General features: G+C 54.2%; 3 protein-coding genes across 7 annotated transcripts in view; 2 read left to right on the top strand and 1 right to left on the bottom strand.

Annotated features, from left to right (window-relative positions):
* Nucleotides 1-19,262, top strand: part of TMEM63C (transmembrane protein 63C) — a 143,933-nt gene that overhangs the window by 6,768 nt on the left and 117,903 nt on the right. The window lies entirely within an intron of this gene.
* Nucleotides 1-19,262, top strand: part of CIPC (CLOCK interacting pacemaker) — a 69,403-nt gene that overhangs the window by 25,613 nt on the left and 24,528 nt on the right. The gene's annotated exons all lie outside the window — the stretch shown is intronic.
* Nucleotides 8,320-18,959, bottom strand: ZDHHC22 (zinc finger DHHC-type palmitoyltransferase 22). Of its 3 annotated transcripts, XR_007727555.1 has the most exons (4): nucleotides 18,691-18,959; nucleotides 16,325-16,864; nucleotides 9,507-11,015; nucleotides 8,320-8,556 (listed from the first exon to the last, which is right to left on the bottom strand). XR_007727555.1 is itself a non-coding variant. In XM_050798868.1 (3 exons), the coding sequence occupies exons 2-3, from the start codon at nucleotides 16,848-16,850 to the stop codon at nucleotides 10,750-10,752; spliced, it is 792 nt and encodes a 263-aa protein (XP_050654825.1). In that variant the 5' UTR covers nucleotides 16,851-16,864; nucleotides 18,691-18,959; the 3' UTR covers nucleotides 8,320-10,749. The 3 variants fall into 3 exon arrangements, 2 of the variants coding, with proteins under 2 accessions (XP_050654825.1, XP_050654827.1); XM_050798868.1 differs by having other exon boundaries at nucleotides 8,320-11,015; XM_050798870.1 differs by lacking the exon at nucleotides 18,691-18,959 and adding an exon at nucleotides 17,630-17,832 and having other exon boundaries at nucleotides 8,320-11,015.

Below are 19,262 nucleotides of genomic sequence, written 5' to 3'. Positions count from 1 at the left end.
GGAGCTCCCCAAGACCTTGAGAGGAACTCACGATGATTGAGATCTAAGTAGTGTCTGAGATCTCAGCCTTGGCATAGGGTAGAGCTTCAATAAGCCGTCTGTTCCTAGTCATCTGCAAACAGCCATTTCATTTGAGATGAAGAACATAACTTTCAGATATTATTTCAGTTACATAGAGACAACATAGGAGAGATTTATTTTAGAGATTGAGTTACATAGAGACAACATAGGAGAGCAGTAATGTGAGCAGAGGGGTTTCGAGGGAGTTCACCTGATACAGATATAGAGAGGAAGGGGAATAGTGTTTTAGCCAAAGGAAAGAGCAGGAGTAGAGACATCCTGGTGAGATGGAAATATCATGGCTTTAGATCTTGATCTGGTCTCTGTGTGATCCTAGTAAGTTATATAACCTCTCTGCGCCTTGCTTCCTCATTTGTTAAGTTACTGTCAACTCTGAAAGATTGTTGTGCCTTAATGTACAGTGGCCTCACGTGGTGGGTGCTCAGTAAACAATAATAAGATTGCTGATGCAAGTGAATTGTGCCATTCCAAGAACAAGGACTGGGCCCTCTGAGCTGGCTTCAGTCCAAGGCCAGCCTTCCACTTTGTACATACAGGCAGTGGCCAGCAAAACAACCCAGCTCCCTGCCTACCTCTGGCACCCTGCTGCACCCAGAACAGAGCCCCTCCTTTGCACACACCCTGCAGAATACCTGCCAAGCATGCTCTCCAGCCCTCCCCAGCCTGTCCCAGGCCTCACCCTCCTTTAGAGTTATACAGCTGGTGGGTGGGGAGCTATGGAGGAATCAGCCTGCCCTAGCCAGATCCAGCCTCCTAGCTGGCCCAGCCTCCTACCTGGTGACTCAGCTTCCAGGCTCCTGCACGATCTGTCCTTCACACCTGCATCAGGTGAACTTCCTCAAACCTCTGCTCACTTACTGCCTTCCTCAGATACCTCCCCTGTAGCGGTTCTAGCCTTGACTGCGGTAGTAGAATCCTCTAGGGAGCTTTGAACATGCCCAGGCCACATCCCAGACCTGTCAGACTCTGGGAAAAAGACCTTCCGTCTCCCGTCCCCCACCCCCGTGGATATTCTCTAAAGCTCCTCAGGGGATTGCAGATAGGCCGACAAAGCTAGGAATAATTGCAGTGGCTCCCTTGTGGGGGATTGGACTTGGGGCTGGGGTGAGGAGGCATGGGGACCAGTTCCACACAGCGAAGTAACTGTCATCTGCAGTATCACCAACACCTGGGAGCCTGTGAGAAATGCAGAGTCACAGGCCCTGCTGATTCGGTCTACATTTTACCAAAGTCCCCAGTGATTCCCCGCACTGTCGAGTTTCTTTAACACTGGCACCAGCTTTTACTAATTGCTCACGGTGCTCCAAGTGCACAGTCAGGTGTTTTACACACACACCATCTCATTTAATCCTCACACCCCTCAGCTATGAGCACCCCCTTTGACAAACAAGGAAAAATCTGCCGTTCCTTCAACAAATCCTTCCTGAGCACCCACGTGCGAGGCTCTGCTAGAGACTGAGAATGAAAAACAGGCGCTCCCCTGCTGGGGAAGAGCTCAAAAGCCAATGGGATGTGGATTTCAATGCCTTGCCAGCTGTGTGTTGCTAGGCGACTTCCTCAGCCTCTCTGAGCTCGTTTCCTCTTTCTCTTCCGCCGAACAGCGTTAATAATCACACCGCACAGGGCTTGGTGCCTTCCCTAAGCCAAGTACTCACTCACCAGGCCTGACTCTAGCGCGAGCTCAGGAATGGTAGCTATTGTGACAAATAGAAGAGACAGGGAGAAGGTGGGTCCCCGGGCCGCGGTGGCGCCTGAGGAGGGCTAAGAACCTCCCAGGAGGGGCTGGGCTCGGAGCGCGCTCTCGGAGACGCGGTGATGCGCGGGGCCCGGGCCGTGGACAAGACTGCAGTGTCCTGCACCACCTGCCGCCCACTCATCAGGCCGGTTCTCCCCACCTTACGCTTAGATGAATTTCGAGTAAGACCACTGCTGGCATCACGAGTCTGGGTCCCTGATCTCGCGCTTTCCGGCTAAGCGAGGCAGGCCCAGGTTGGCTGCAGCGCGCGGTTCCCGTGCCGCCACCAAGCGCGGGGCGCGCGCGCCGGGAGAGTGGAGCGCGGAGACCCGACGGCGCCCCCTCCCGGCGAGCCTGAGCCACGGCCGCGGGCTCCGGCGGGTTCCGGGGAAGGCACGCGCGACTGCGTCGCAGCCGGAGCCAGGACAGACTCCCCATGCTGCGCGGCCTTCGTCCCACGGCCGGGGCGATGGCAAGGCGGTCCCGACGCACGCAGGGGTCTGAGGAATCGGCTTCGAGATTTTGTGGTCCGCAGCCTGCACCACCGCTTCCTGTAATTTAATTTTCTCTCGCGAAAACATTGCTAGTTAAATCCTTCTCCGGCAAGTCGTCGCCCCCCGCCCCTGCTAGTCTGTTTATTAATTACCCGGCACGTGTGAGGGAATTTTTGGCCTCGGCGGCTGGAGTGTCAGGTGGAGGGGCCGCGCTGTCCCTTACCTGCGCCTCCTATCTTCCCTCCCCAGGTCTCCTCCCTCTCTTTCCACCTGGAACAAGACAGCAATCCTTGAGGTCTCTGAGCAGACGCAAGAACCATCCTTCTCCTGCTGCTGGTGACCTCTGCTGCTCGGGGCATCCCATTCGTGTCAGTTCGCCTCCCCTGACTTTCCACCTGTTCAGTCGTATTCCCCCTTCCCACCACTATCCCCCGCACCGCACGCTGGGTGGAAGGTTTCCGGAACGGGCCCAGTGGCTTGTGGAAGGTCACACAGCCCATCCAGGGCACAGTCGGGACTAAAACTGAGCTCTCTTGAAACTTGCCTTTCAGGGGTCACAAACTCAAAGCCTCCAGGGGCCAGATAGCCAAGGGTAGAGTGTGGGGTGGCTCTGGGTTGGGCAATGGTGGGGGGGAGTCTGTGGCAAAGTAAAAGCCACTTGCCCCTTTGGGGGTCGTTAAAACCATGTGCCCCATTGAGGGCCAAGTGTGTGCAATCCCTGCCAAGTCTAAGAGCGAGTCCAGTGTTCACGGAGGGCAGTGACCCGCCCAGGGTCACACAGGGACTCAGAACCACTGGGCACTCTGGGTTCACAGTGTGATCTTTTCAGGATGCCACTTACTGACTGAGGATTTGGGGGCAGTCCTGCTCGGTCCTGCACCCCTGCCACCTCAGTCCTTGCCCCTCTGGCCTGCCCTGCCCAGGGTCACCACACCCTGCAGGGCCCCCTTCCCCACAGAGTATCTCACACCTTGGGCACCACTCTCCTCTCCCCTCTACCTAAAATCGCCCCTTCAGACAGCTTCTGGCCACCTCGCAGCTGTCAATCAGAAAAAGAAGGCAGCCTCATTTCAAGGTATTTAGTGGTAAATACCTCCCAGAATTTGAGACAAAGGGTCTGGGGAGCCAAAATGCTATTTTGAAGGACATATTCATAGTGGGGGAATTTCAGGCATCACAAGCCAGCCAGAAAGCGGGTATTTGGGGACAGGAAGGCTGGGGAGAAGCCCACATACAGGACTGCCTCTTTGGAAAGCCTCAGCACCAGCTCCGCTCCTCTCTGAGTTCCAGGTCAGCCCCCTGGTCCCCTCCTACACAGCTTTTTGGCCTTCCATGGGGGGACCCTCACATGCAACCCCACTTCAGTAGCTGTCTGTTGCCCTCTCTGGAGGCTTATCTTTTTCCTCTGTCATAGACAGGCTTTGCAGGTGTTTTTCTCCTCAGGCCCCACTTTCATTTTAGAGTCTTTGGTGGCTCCATGTCCTGGTCTGCAGGGATGGGGACAGAGGTGTGCTGGGCTGTGCTTGGCTCTCTGCCAGGGTCTGGTCCCCTCCTGCAGGTACCCCAACACTGCCTGGGAGGACTGCCATCTAGAAAGAGCTTGAACTTTTTCCCTGACTAGGTAACATCCTTGAGCCTCAGCCCCAACTGTCCTCAGACCTCCACCGATACTCTTCCCTGGAAGAAGTGGCTTCATCTAGGGCAATCTGCCCATAAACCTCAGCTGGGAAAGACCTAGGGACCCCCATTTCCCCTGCAAAGTCACCACAAGCAGTTGGCTGTTAGCTGTGCAAGGCACAAGCTGAGCCTACTTCCTTTCTCTGTATCCATCCGTGCCTATTACATAGTAGGTACTCAATAAACATGTTGAATGAACAGATCAATGAATGAATGAGTAGAAACTTGGCTCCTTGTTAATTTTCAGCAGGGAATGTATTGTGTGACTATAATATTCCACAATGGAAAGACAGTCTAGTGCCAGGTTAAATAGACCTTGGAGCAGGCAGACTGGGTTTGAATCCTGACTCTGGCACTTACTAGTTTCAGGCTTTGGGCAAATTATGCAACCTCTCAGTGCCTTTATTATTATTTTTTACCTGGAACGTCGGGGTTATAATAAAACATACCTTGTAGTATTGCTATGAGGAATATGTGAGTTAATACAGATGAAGTGTGTGTAGGACAAGGGCCTGGCATGTTGGGAAGGCTCAGCAAATCCTGGTCATTGTCACCAGTATAATGTATACACCAGTAGTATACTGGTGACAATGTAGTATCACTACACAGAATGACTGTATCAACAATGTTAGTGTCCTACACCATGCTAGGGACAGGGGAAACTAAAGGATTCCACCATCTCCATTTCTGCTTTCCAAGGGCATGCAGTAGTTAGGAGACAAAACCTACAGGAGAGTGTAAGAGTGACAGAGAGCTGCCAACAGTAGCGGGAGTTTGGGATAGAGGGTTTCCAGGGGGCTGGACCAGTTGAGGAAAGGTCCTATGGAGAAGTGCGATGTGGAGGAGGGGCTGGGAGGGACCTAGGCTAGAGGAGGAGGCATGCTGGGGCCACCAGGTTACAGGGTGTGGGGAGGTGCCCACCAGGGTGCAGAGGGCCATGCAGGGGGCTGCCTTGCCAGTCCAGATGGGGCACTGCACATAACAAAAGATCACTGCTTACATCTCAGGGTCCCAGCCTTTCCAGTTCTTTTGTAGCTCCTGGAAGCCATCTTGGTAGGAATGGTGTCCTTCCAACACCATTTGCTGAGGCTGTGCAGGAAGGCAAGAGTGATGGGGAACTCCCAGAGACCTCTCTTTGGGCCCAGAGAGGACTAGGAATGTCTGATGTTCCCAGGTGAGCTCTAACATCTTTGGGCTGATTCTCTGGAAAATGAACTTAACCCTCTACCTTTGATGACCAACCTGGAGACCTGTGGATCCTTTAGAAAAACTAGACATCAGTTCATGCTTGACTCACCCAAATGGGACACCATGAGCTGGTATGAGTTAGGGTTTCTAAGAAGTGATCAGAGGAAGGAGGCAGGGTCCGTGGGGAGCGTGGCCTGAGGACAGACGTCCAGTTGTGGCTGCAGGTGTGTGCTCACATCTCACCATTCCTAAATGCAGACTTGCAATTCCCAGAAATCACCTGGTATCTCTGCCTCTGCACAGTCCCTCCTACCTCTACTCCCATCCACAGCCCTGCTTTTCTGCCTGGCCTGCTCCTATTCATCCTGCATGACCCAGATGTTGCCTCTTCTGGGAAGCCTTCAGGTCCGCCCTGGTCAAGTAAGTGCTCTCCTCCAGGCTTCTGTAGCACCCTGTGCTCCCATCGGCACTTTCATGCCGCTGAATCACAACCATCTGCAATTTGTTCTCTTCCTAGTGAGCTCCCTGAGATCAGGTACTAGGTCTCTTTCATCTTTGCATTCCTGGTTCTTGGCGTCATGCCTGGCGTAGAGTCAGCATCAATGAATGTTTTTGAAGAATGAAAGAAGGAGCTGGGCCAGTACTGTGAATAGAGAGGGAAATGAGGGCAGAAGCAGAGGCCAACATCTGGAGCAACCAAGCTACTCCCAGACACCTCCCGCCCCCACCAGCAGGCTCACTGTGGCTAGTGAGCAGGCCCAAGGTTCTGCCTCATCTCTAACGTGTCTCAGATAAGTTAGGAGAAATGCCTCCTCTCTCTCTGCCCATCCTTCCTTTTCTTCCTGGCAGGAGGGGCTGCTTCCCAAGCATCCGTGAGGGCATGCTGAGAGGCAGGGCAGGAGAGAGATGAGGGGGAATCTCATGAGCAATGAGGCCAGTTGGAGGACACTGGGTACAGACAGGAGCCACAGTATTTGGGGGACCAAATGCATGGACAGTAACAAGGACAGTCATATTCCTAAGGAGAAAGACTGGCTAACAGATTGCCCCTGGGACCTAAGGACTGATTGGTTACAGTGGAGGGGGACCTGGGTTGAAGTCTCTTCAAGTTTGTCCTCTTTCCAAAACTCCTTGGGTTCCTGGAGCTTAGAGTGAGGCAGTTCCTGCCTTGCCTAATCTGACACTAGGGCATGGGCCAAAGAAGAGTACCCACTTTCTGGATGGAAAGGTTGAGGCACTGGGGAGCCAGGCATCTCACTCCAACACATGGGCCTGAGGACCCATGATCTCTATTGGCGCTAACAGATGATTCTACCCCTGCTTTGGGAGTCAGAGAGCTGTGCTGTCAAGAATGACCGGCAGATGTCCCTGAACCTCTTCCTCCATGGACAGAGTGGTTAGTTAAAAATGACACCATCAACTTCCATCTGATGGGCCAATGACAGAGGCTAGTGCATGGGATGGCCCTGAATTCTAGTGTCACAATCTTTTCCACCCCAGTCCTCCTAACAATCACCATGTTTTCACCTTCAGGGCCATCTTGGGCCCCCTCCCCAGCATCCCTCTACTCATGCCCCATGTCTTTGAAGTGCCTCTGATATCTTTCCCCTCTTTACCATCCCACAACCACTATCCCCACCTGGACCCTGGTTACATCTCACTGAGATACAGCACATGCCTCTTACCAGGTCCCTCAACCTCCAGTTCCTCCCACTTCCAGTCTATCCTCCAAGGCTGCACTTTCTGAAATCTACCTCTGATCATGCTGCTCCCTTGCTCAAAACCTTCAATGGTTCCCTATTGCCTGTCAAATGCCCTCCAGGTCCCTTAGCTTGGCATTCAGAGCCCTCTCTGCTTGGGTCCCTACTCTCAGCCTTAACCTCCTCTGTCTCTTCATGATATCCCCTATACCCCAAGGCCCCAGGCCTGTTCTCTGTCCCTGGAAAGCCCTCCCTGTCCCTCTTGGCCTGCTGAAATCTCATCCATCTTTCCAGGCCCTGTATCATGGAAAGGCCCCAGACCTAACAGCAGAATGTGCTCTCTCCCTCCTCTGAGCACTTCCAGAAACCTCTGCCAGAATGGAAACTCTTGAAGAGAGAGTGGTCTCATCTGTTTTCTAGCCCCACAATGTGCAAAGTGCAGTCCTGGGTCCAGCACAGGAATAAGAGATGTGGAGTAAGCATGTGAGCGGTAAATCTGCATCATTCAGGCAATGTTCATTGAGCACCTACTGTGTGCCTAGCCCTTGCTACACATCAAGGATATGACAGTGACCAAGGCAAGTGTGGTGCCTGCCCTGTGAAGTGTAGGCAGCCCATGCTCTAGAATGTGCTGAGGATTCGCCACAGCTCCATTCACCCAGCTCCTGCAGCAAAGCTGGTCGCCTGTTGGCCCGTGTTCAGGGCACATACACCATCATGACACTGGGCTAGGCTGAGGGTTCTGCAACAGCTCTTTGCAGTTGTATCCTTCCTCAGTCCAGGCCTTGTGTCTTTAGGATGAATCAGAGGCCTTACTCATTCATCTGCTCAGGGCCCACTCCCTGAAGGGCTCAACATCCTCCCACCTGTCCCCAGGACTGGGAAGCCTGAGACCTCCAGATGTTGCAGGGCCTGAGAGGGCAGGGGGCCTGACTGATCCCTAGGAACAGTTGGCTCTGTCTGTGGAGGAGGAGCAGAGGGACTCTCTTCACTCCTCCTCACCTGTCTTCTGATATGGGGAGGGGAGGGAGAGGAGGAGAAAGAGTGGAAGGAGAAGGAGGAAAAGGGAAGTTCCTAGGTAAGATATTCCAACCCCTGCTCCCTGTGGATCCACCCCAGCACTGAGACCTGTTACCACCCAGAGGTGATACATATGTTGCACCACATGGCCCAGCCCTGACAAATCACAGTGGACTCTGACTGAGGGCTGCAGCGGGCTGGGGAGCCCTCATCACTTTAGTTGCTGGATTGTGGAGAGAATCAAGGGTTCCCAGGGAGGAGCAGGGGCAGAAGGGGTAGGATACTCAGAGAATCTGAGCCATGGTTATTTACCAACTAAGATAGAAGTATTTTCAATACTTATTTTAAATATTTGAACAGCTAGTATGGCTGCATCAGTTCAGTACAGCCCTGCTACCAACAGTGCCCATACAATCATATCAAATCCAATTTAAAACCATGTATTTTATTGATGTTCTTCAAGGACAATACAGGGCCATGTGTACAAATGCTACTCAGGTCTCACATCTGGCAACCTCCCCACCCTCATCCCCCATTGACCAGTCTGCAAGCAGTCAACATCCTGTAGGTCTCCCTGTTGCCCTTCCTCAGGATGTCGGGCCTCACCGTGCTGAGACTTCAGGAGGCTGAAAACGGCAGGGCTGGCTTCTAAGCTTGAGCTCTGGGGTCAGGAAAGAGTCAAGGCCAAAATTGCCCAGACCTTCCCCTCCTCCCTCTCCCTCCCATTGCTTAAGTATGGCCAGAATTGGGGGTGAAGATGCCCTGGTGACTCCTCCATTGAGGCAGCCTAGGCTTCCCCCCTTCAGCCATCTCTATCACATCCTTTCTTTCCAAATAACCTGCCCCACCAACCACCAAGATGGCAGAGTGACCATTTTTCAGGGGGTGTGAATCAGTGCACAGACGGCCGTGACAAGGTGCCCCTGATGGCATGAATCTTGTCACCCTGTTCACCACTGCATTGCCAGTGCCTGGAAGAGGCTGGGAACGTAGTTGGCATTCAATAAATATATGTAGGATGGATGAATGAATGAATGAATATGGGAGGGAGAAGTATGAGCAGGTCGAGTACTACATTAGCTGTCTAGGGGGCGTGAAGGCAGAACCACAGTAAAGTCCTCCCAGTCTCTGCTCAAGAACCCAGGGTGTTGTGCAGCTATCAGCAGATCCCTGTGGTCGGCGGTTGGGCATTGCAGGGCGTGGATTCAGCACTACTGCCTGCATGGATGTCATACTGGCTTTGGGACCCAGTCAGGAGGGGGCCCTTGTGTTGTCCCTCCTCCCTTATATGCCCCAGGGGTCTGGTCCTCTGGGTTTCAGAAAACACACAGTAGTGCCTCCACTGGAGTCAGTCAGATGCGCAGGGATGGTCTGGGAATTGCACCCTTATATTCCGGTCATCTCCACTCCCCAGCCTTAACTCACCACTGCCCCCCATGCCCTGCCACTGACAATGACACGGCTCCATCTCCCTGTCCTCAAATGTCAGTCCCCGCAACCACCCAGGTAGCCCTGTCTCTGCATAGACTCTCTCTTCAGTGGCTGGGTTGGGTACTGATCTTCAGACCCCTCCCATGCCCACACTCCCCTCCAGGAAAGCAAATATCTCACAGGCATCTCCGCAGATCTTGCCTCTGGGTCCAGCAGTCACAACCAGGACACCAGAACCTTGGGGTTGGAAGGAATGTGTAAGCTCACCTAGAATGACCCTGTGCAGAAATCTCTTCCACAGCATGCCGGCAGACGATTGCCTAGACTCTGCTGGAATACCTCTAGTGATGGGGCACTCACTACCTTCACAGGCAGCCGTTCAAACACTGAAAAGTTTCAGCTGCTGGAATGCCCTTTGTATAGGGCATAAATGAACCCAATTGTCCCTCTCACTTCTCCCTTTCCCCTAGGCATTATTCCTATATGTTTCTAACAACACTTCTCACCACCATCCATCTCTCTCTCTCTCTCTCTCTCTCTCTCTCTCTCACACACACACACACACACACACATACACACACACAGTTCCATATGGTTATACAGTCGAATACCCCCTTCCTTTATCAGTAATTCTCTTTCCCTGTCCCTTCTTCCTTGCCTTCCCATCATCTGGCAAAGACCTGGGGGCTGGAGATCAGGTAGAAAGGCTGGAAGAGTTCCAGGGAGACGAAGCATCCAGCCAGGTCCTGGACTGGGCTGGGCTGGCCAGATGGGGCAGGATGGACAGGGAATAGCATTTGGAAAAAGCAGGCCATTGATTTCTGTCTCCCAGAGAAAGGGTCTTGAACCTGGAGGGTGGGGTGAGGGAGCAGCAAGCTACTGAGTTCTTTTTCCTACAGAGGGGATGCAGACACACACCCACTCTTTCCCAACTCCCCTAGCTGTTGGCAGAGCTGACTTGGCTGCCTCTTACACATGGTGATTTTAAACATTTGCCAGCCTCTAGGTCCCAGGGAGTTTCATACCAGCAGCAAGAATCCACTCCCCTCTCCCAACATGGAGGCTGAGAGGAAGGGCTCTAGCAGACAGCAGTGATGAATGAGACCTGGTGGAGAATGGATGAGCCAGGAAGAGGGGGAAAGCAGGGATCCCAAGGGGAAGGAACGAAAGCAGAGGCAGTCTAACGGCTAGCAGCCACCTGGCTGGCTCGTGAGGAGCCTAGAAATGCCTGGGGGGACGTTTTTCCTCCTTGTCATAATCCACCAGCCCACACTGTTCTCATGGGTGGAAGGCGGGGGGAAGATGCTAGGACCTTACCAGCACAAGGTTGTAGTGGGTCATGGGTGGAGACAAGGCTGCCATGGTTTTATGCTCAGGAGGAGTCAAGACAGAGAGAGAGAGAGATAAATGACGGGAGTGTCTGCTACTTATCCTGCTGCTTGGAGCTCTCACTTCCGACATTGAACATGGGGACCAGCAGGCCCAGCAGCCACCTCTTTCCGAAGACCTCTTGTAGGTTCTTGCGCCAGGGCCGGGCCCTCACTGCCACCCCCTTCCGCACCTGGTGGCGGGTCTGCCCGCGGAGGATCAACAGCAGCTGGTGGCAGCAGAAGCCAGCGCAGGCCAGGCCGATGGCGAACCAGAGGTAGAGCATGAGGATGACGAACATTTCAGAACCCAGGACAGCTCCTGCAGGGCAACGGGAGGGGAAACACCAGAGCCGCTTTACACCCAGGCCACCTGCAGAACTGTGATCTAGGCAGGCTTTCCACTGGGAGGGAGGGAGATTAATGAGATTGACACTACATTTTGTAGCAACCTCAGCGCTGCAGCTGCAGTGAGGGAGAGGAAGGAAGAACCAGCTGCCCTAACTTTTTCTTGGTGCAGATGGCACCTGAGGCAAGAGGGGAAAACTGGAGACCTGGCGAAAACAGCTAAGTTTGATGAGCTTAGCGAGGAGAGCCCTCAGCTCCTGGGGCAGCATCTGGCCGCTGATAACATTTCTGTAGAGTCGGAGATGCCTGTCTTTCTCTGTTTTCTCCTTTTGGGCTGGAAGCAGGGTGAAGGGGTTTTGCTCAGGAGGAGAGAGGGGTGAGCTGAGGACCCTAAAGAGGGAGTGGGTGTCTGGGCAGATGTCTAGACCGCAGCACCTTCTCTATACTGTCCTGGGAGCGCTAGTTGAGAGGACTCAGGAAAATGACAGCATGATGGAGAACTGGGAAGAATAAGTCATGAGCTTAGTCTCAAGAGCAGCCCAGAGCACCAACGTAGAGAATAATTCAGTCATTAATGTTAACAAGAGGACAGTGTGGCCACCACAGCATTCCACCAGAGCTGGTTCTGTCAATCAAATCTTGCTAAAAGAGGCCCCCAAGGTCATTGGCCCTGTGTCGTGGGGCAGGATCTCCCCAGAATCCCTCTAAACCAAGCACTTCCTCTTACTGGTTTGAAATAATCACTGAGTAACAGCTCCCACACTCTTCCTCAGAGTTTGGATGGCTGGTCCATGCTAGGTTTGAGTCTCCCAGCTGTGTGGACTTACACAAGTGTCCCAACCTCTCAGTTGAAGTTCACTCATCTGTACAATGGGTATAATAATACTAACGATTTCATTCAGCTGCATGATTCAAGAAAATGATGTACAGAGTGGTCAGCATCCCCGTTCACACTCACTGTGGTGCTCCCAGCAGAGGGTCATGTTTACAGAGCAGGAGACTACATCCAAAATGAGTTCAAGTTTAACTCCTGAAACTATCAAGCTTTCTCCTTCTCCTTTTCAGGGCTTAGAGTCCTGGCTGGGCTGCAACTTTGGCAGCTGTGGCAAAGACACTTACATTGATCTGCCCAGCAGCCAGGGCACTGGACCCTGGAGTTAATTCGAAAGTCCTCCTTAGCCCTTGGCTCCCTGTAGGGCAACCCTATCACCTCCTCTGGTGGGGTGGGGGTATCTCCTCTAAGGACTCCACCTTACAACCTATTCTGCCCCTGAAAATCTCAACCATATTTCGCCCTTTCCCTAGCCTTCTCTTGCCCCAGCCCACCTCTTCCCAAGTCTCTTCAGCCTCCAATTTCCAAAGTCCTGGGAACTGGTCTTTCAACACTTGTCCAGTATGAGCAGTGGTGGACTCAGCAGTCAGGGAGGATGTGGATCTGATTCAGATTCTCTCCTTAGCAGCCTCCTCTTAGGAGCATCCCTAGGAGCTTGGATACCCATTTTGTTGTTGTTGTTGTTTGTTTGTTTTTTGTTTTGTTTTGTTTTTTACAAAGCTGGAGACAGATAGGCCCAGCTGCCATTTAGAGCAGCCCCTCCACTGGCACAGGGGCAGTAGTGGGACAGGGCTCACATTGGGCTGTGCCATTCCCCTGACCCACTTCTTCCTTGTTGGCACAGATTAGCTTGGGCAGCCATGTGCGGGATGGAAGATCCCAGGTCCATGGTGCCCTTTGGTGTGAGGAATGCTGACAGGCAAAGATGGCCCTCGAGCTGTGATGTGAGAACATCAGAGCTGTCAAGCTTGGGCCTGCCTTGCAACACTGCCCCAGGAATAAGCCTGGGCGGATGGAAGCCATTTCCCACAGGGTTTTTTCCTGGCACTAAATCAAGGCATGAGAAAAAGACCTTGTGGCCTTTTCTTGGCCCCATGCAGCAGCTACAAAAGGCTATTCTGGGGACCTGCTTTGTCTAAAAGTGTTTGAAGTTACCTAGCCTGGCTGCTTCAGCTCCTCTTAACTGTGTAATAATAGCTCTGCTTCTTTTCAAAAATCACAGAATTTTCCTAATGGGCCTAAAAGGACACATCAGTCAATCTCCCCTGCCCCTTCCTCCCAACAAGCATCTATAACACCTTTGACAAATAATCACCCAGCATACTTTTCAGTACATCCAAGGACAAGTAGCTGCCTCCCTCCCAAAGTGGCTCATTCCAGAAGCAGCTTCAGAGAGGCAGCCCCCAAGAGGCAGTGTGGTGTGGTGGAAAGAGTATGAACTTTGGCTACAAGCCCCAACTCCAAATCTTGATTTGGAATCATACCAGCTGTGTGGTGTTAGTGCAACTTAACCTTGCTGAGTCTTTGGTTTCTGAGCCTTAAAAATGGATATGATAATATGGACTTGTCGTGAGGAATGGGTGAAATGTGACATGCATAGTGGATGGTACATAACAGGTGCTCAATGAACTTTATTCCCCTTTCCCTCCTACTGCACCTTCTGGTAGCACCCATCATGCTGGTGTACTTACCCAAATGCCAAGATACAGGTCAGATGGTGGCATCTCCATTTCCCAGATAAGAGTAAGAGTCAGAGAGGTGACACAGCAACCTGTACTGGTCCCACAAAGCCAAAAGAAAGGGCAACTTCTGACACCTAACTAACTAGCCGCCTCCCTCTTTGGATTAGCTGAGGGCCTGTGGTTGGCAGCCACCTTCACACTAGAAGACCCCTCCCACTTTTAGCTCTCAAGGCCCAAACTCACGGCCATCCATGCTCTGGTGACAGATCTGACTCAGATCTGCACCAGAGTTGAGGACAGCTCAATTTCTTTCTTTCTTTCTTTTTCTTTTTTTTTTCTTGAGACAGGGTCTTGCTCTGTAGCCCAGGCTGGATAGAGTGCAGTGGCATTATCATAGCTCACTGCAGCCTCACACTCTTGGGCTCAAGCAATTCTCTCACCTCATCCTCCTGAGTAGATGGGACAACAGGCACATGCCACTATGCCTGACTAGTGTATTTATTTATTTTTTATTTTTGTAGAAACGGAGTCTCACCATCTTGCCCAGGCTGATCTCGAACTCAATTTCTATTAAACAACCCATGCTTCTTACTCCTTCCTGTCCACCTGCCCTCCAGAGCAGATGAGAGACGGTGCTACCAACTGTTCGGATTGAGGGTTGGGGAACAAGAGGAATAGGAAAGCGAAAGCTGAACAGGTGGGGTGTATGTCATGGGAGAGAAAGAAGGAGGGTTGTCAAGAGGAAAGATGAAAGGTCACAAAGGATGAGATAGGAGAGTTAGAGGTAAGAAGTCTTGGTCGCCTATTCCCAGCGGATATGGTGAGGAAGTGAAAGACACGGGAACTCATCCTTATGCTGGCACAGGAGTCTGGGCCCCAAGGTGGGCACTCACTGGCTCTGTGCTCCCATCAGATCAAACCTAGCACATATGGACAGGCCTCAAGCCCAGATTTATCTCAAATCAAACCATTTCAAGGTCTTCCTTCTGGAACCATCCATTTTTACGGTTGGCGAAACTACTTGGAAAAGAAAGTATAAGCAGGCTTGTTGGCTCTCCTCATCCCTCCACCTGCCTGTGCTCACACTCCACCCCCTAGCCCACCCACCCACCCTCCCCCGTCCTGGTTATTTTGGTCCCAGCAGCCTCCTGTGCCAGTGCTGGGATCCAGAAGGCCTGAAAGCTGTGAGTTCTGGACCCAGCTCAGCCACCAGCCCTGAAGGCAGCCCCCGTAGCTGGGTCCCCTCTGTATCTCTGTGTTCCCACTGCCAAATGGCATGATAGTTCTGTGCCTGGGAAGAACTGGGCTATAGTCACCACAAAGACTGAAATGATGGCTTCTCCCAGAGTAGAGCAGAAATTTTATGAATGTTCAGCCCAGGCACCTCCAAACAATCTTGGGCTTTCAGTGGAAGTAGCTGCCCCCTGTCTTTCTTTGCTCCTAGAAGGCCAACAGGTGAGGAAGCATGCTCTATTCCCTGAGCCACTACAGAAGAGCTGTGGATTAAGGACCCGAGAGGCAGACCAGAGACTGCCACTCAGTAGTAGGAAGATACTGGGCAAGCCACTTAATCCCATCTGAGTCTTGGTTTCATCATCTGAGAAATGGAGATAACAATGCTATACATGCAGGCCCAAGCACGCAGACACTACCGATTGTGGAAGCTAAGTCATTCAGAGTCAAAGGCCAGGATAGGGAGGAAGTGGAAGGAAACGCAGTAGGAGCCAGTCTCAAGGCCGAATAAAGTGGTAAGAACTGCCACCAGGAGCTGAGTACTTCTAGGGCCAGATATTAGGGAGTGGTCCTTGTGCATACTAGTTAAAGTGTAGTCCTCAGCCAGGTGCAGTGGCTCACACCTGTAATCCCAGCACTTTGGGAGGCCGAGGTGGGTGGGTCACTTGAGGTCAAGAGTTCAAGACCCGCCTGGTCAACATGGTAAAACACCGTCTCTATTAAAAATAACAAAAATTAGCCGGTGGCACGCACCTGTAATCCCAGCTACTCGGGAGGTTGAGGCAAGAGAATCACTTGAACCTGGGAGGTAGAGGTTGCAGTAAGCAGAGATTGCGCCACTACACTCCAGCTTGGGTGATGGAGTGAGACTCTGTCTAAAAAAAAAAAAATGCCTGCCTCTCCCACCCAAGTTCCCTCTGCTCTGAGCCATCGGCAGGCTGGAGAACAGGCTGGAGAACAGGCTGGTGAGGTCAAACATAATAGGCAGGAGGACGAGGCTTAGTCTCCTGCTGGGCTGGGCTGGCAACAAGTTCAATATTACTGCAGTTGGTTGGTGAGACCTCTGGAGAGCAGAGTCCTTGGGTGACATGTAAGCAGGACTGGGGTCCAGGCAGAGGACGGTCATAGCATGGTTGTACCTCATGGGGCTACATGGAGGAATGGCCAGCACCCAGCCCTGCCTGGCACAGAGCAGGTATATTACCTGGATGCCACAACTCTGTGAGCATATGGACAGCATGATGGATGAGGATGATGAGGGTATGGGGAGATGTGGCCAATAAAATACAGCATGTCCGCTTAATTTGCATTTCAGATAGCCAATAGCAAATTTTCTCAGTGTATCTCATACAGTATCTGGGACATAATTATACTAAAAAATTATGAGTTGTTTATCTGAAATTTTAATTTAATGGAAGGGTCTGTATTTTTATTTGCTAAATCTGGCAACTTTTGGGGCTGGAGTTTGGGGCCCGGCAACCTTTGGGGTGGGAGATCTTTGGGTAGAGCCCAACCTGCCTGCCAAGGCCCACTCACCGGAGAAGAACTGGCTGATGGAGGTGGGCAGGAGCGTGAGGAAGGCCAGGGGGTGGGCGAAGGAGATGGAAAGGACCGCGGAGATGTAGGCCACGCCGGCCACCATGGAGTAGAGGCAGGCCAGGGAGGTGTAGAGGCAGAACAAGACGAAGTTACGCATGTTCCTGCTGCCGATGCAGTTGCCGGTGAAGAAACAGTGATGGTCGTGCCTCAGGGTGACTCTGGCGCACACTCGGCAGAAGTGGGTGCTAGGTGAGGGGCACGGAACCTTCCTGGTCGAGGCCCCCTGGCAGGCGCCCAGGTCGTCTGGGGAGTTCTGGATGACCAGGACGTAATTGCCCAGGGCGTTGGCCGAGAGGAATAGGAAGAGCGCCCCGTGGAGCAGGGCCGGCGAGAAGAGCCGGGCGGCCGCGGGGTCCTCGCGCATGCTGGGCAGGAAGAGGAAGAGCTGCAGCACGAAGGTCACCAGGGAGATGCACAAGAAGTAGGCGGGGGCCACCACGTTGAGCAGCCGCAGGGCCAGCATCCTCGATTACATTCCTGCGGGACCCGGGGTGAGAAGAGGACTGACTGACTGCGGCGTCCAGGGGGCGCCCTCGCGCGCTCCTCCGTGCCGCGCCTCTGGGGCTCTGCACGCGACTCCACGCGCCCAAACCCCTGTCCCGCCGATTTCCCCTCCCCAGTTCCCTAACCCCGGACCAGGCAGGCCAGAGACCCCGAGCCCGCAGCGGCCTCGGGTCTAGGCCCTTCCTGGGGGTGAGTGTTGCCTGGGGTTTTGAGCGAGCTCGGCGCCTTGGCGCGGTAGAGTCAGGCACAGCAATACAAGTTGTGAGGGTGGGGGGCGCTGGGGGATAGGACTCCTCCCCTCTGTGGCTGTGGAAACAAGCCCAGGTTTGGGATTTCTGGTTCAGACCTCCCTAGGAGGAGAAAGGGAAGGATTTGGGATTGGGGGCAGAGGTATCAGCGGCATTTGAGCTGCTGGAAATCCTGCTTCACACTTCCCTTTCTCCTTCCCTGCGCCCCCACCCACACACACATCTTGGGCAGCACTCAGGGACCTCACCGGTTACCCAAGGCTCTTTGGAGGTATGTGTGCGTGCGGGACCACGATGTGTGTGTGTGTCCTTGTCTGTGACTCTGTACGTGTAATCTGTGTGCGCTTGAGTATCTGTATTTGTGTATGTATGTATCTGCGTGTACAGACACGCAGCCTCTGCCACCTAGCTTAAAAAAATCAATTAAAACAACCGATACACTCACACTCGCTCTCGGGCGCCGGGTGGGGTGGGGACGCAGCCAGAATACCTGTGTCAGCGGGTCCTGGCCAGCACATCTCTCCAACGCTGGCTGCCCGGGCTGTTTCTTTGCAAAGAGCGTTTTCATTTGAGGCGAAATTAAAATCCCCTTTTCGCGCCCGCCTCCCGCCCTCCTGGTGAGAGAAACCCAAACAACCCTCATGGCGCCGAAATCCTTTCCATGCTGACAAGCACGCCCTGGGCGCACGAGTGGATGCTTGGCCGGCCTTTCCTGGGATCGACCCCGCCGCCGTGCGCAGCCCTTGCAGCGTCCCCATCCCACTCCACGCCTCACAGCCGGGATTCCTGGCCAGCTTCGGAAGCCACCGAGAAATAGGATTCCGTGCGCCCGAGAGAACTTTTCCAGAGGCTAAGGAATTGGCCAGCCGGAGGCGCGAGAAAAGTTCTGGGAAGGCGGTTGCACCTAGGATGGGCGGATGCCACGGGGCCTCCGTCCAGGCTGTCCCGTCAGGACGGGGCGACTGGTCACCTTGGAATCCCCTTTGCAGGTCCCAGCGCCCCCCGGGAACCCGCAGCCTCCGCGGAGAGCGTGGGCCTCTCCCTGCCGCTGGGGCGCAGCGCAGTGCAAGCCAGAGGGTGGTCGCGGGGGGCTGGGCACCGCCCCCAGTCATGCGCCGCCGGGGGCTGCGGCGGCGCTGCCCGCCCCGGAGAGCCCTTGGCCTGGGGCTCCGGCGAAGCAAGTGCCTTCCCCGCGCCGGTCGCCAGGGGGTCGCGGGAGCAGCCAGATGCGCCGCAGCGCTGGGAAGGCGGCGAAGGACAGGGGCTAGGGGAGTGAGGGGCGCTCGGTGGGCAGTCTCAGCCCGGGCCCTGTGCGGGAGAAGGGGCAGCAGAGACCGCCCGTGGGGCCCCGGGGCTCAGGGAGCTGTCCGTTGAGCACTGGCGCCCGCCTCGTCCGCGGCAGAGGGCGGCACAGCCAGAGCCTTAGAAAGACCGGCAGCGCCGGCGGCCGCGGGCTTCTCGGCCACTGCCTCCCGGACGCAAGGGAAGCCGCCCCCCGCTCCTCCGCCGCCGCACTGCCGCCGCCGCAGAGGGGTGAGGAAATGAACTCACCGAGCTCTGGTCGCCGAGAAGAGGAGCCCCGGACGCCGGCTCTCGCCCTGCCCGAGGCTGCAAAGTTGTGGGCTCGGCCCGGCTGGCTCGCAGCCTGCGCTTCGCTTCGGGAACTGGGCAGGTAGCGGGGATGTGGGGAGGAGGGAGCGGGCAGCTGCTGTTTTCCCACTTGGGCGCCAGCGAGTAGGGGCAAGGAAGCGGCGGGGACGGCAACTGGGCACCCCCCAGCCCCGCCACCCCTCCCTCCGCTCCTGGGGGCGGTGCTCTGGCCGCCAGTCTCAGCATTGTGGACTTGCCCCCTCCTCCCCCCTCGATTCCCCTTGAGCGGGCTGGGGCGCTCTGCCTGGTTTCAGCTGCCCGTTCCAGCTGGGAGATTGGGATTCAGCCCTGATGTGGATTCTCAAGCCATCATCCTGCCTTTCCCTCTCGGCTATGTCCCACGACCTTCCCTGCTCTCCACTCGGACTGAAGGAACCCTGGGGGTTTGAGAGGTCGGCTTGCCAGGGCAACACCCGTGAAGACCAGCGTCATCTCCTCGAAAGGGCTGTGTACAGAGGATTGGGAGTTGGGAC

Source organism: Macaca thibetana, chromosome 7 (assembly GCF_024542745.1).
Source record: "Macaca thibetana thibetana isolate TM-01 chromosome 7, ASM2454274v1, whole genome shotgun sequence".
In the NCBI taxonomy this organism is placed as follows: Eukaryota; Metazoa; Chordata; class Mammalia; order Primates; family Cercopithecidae; genus Macaca; species Macaca thibetana.
The sequence above is the reverse complement of the archived record's forward strand: the minus strand, read 5'-3'. Positions and strand labels throughout refer to the sequence as shown.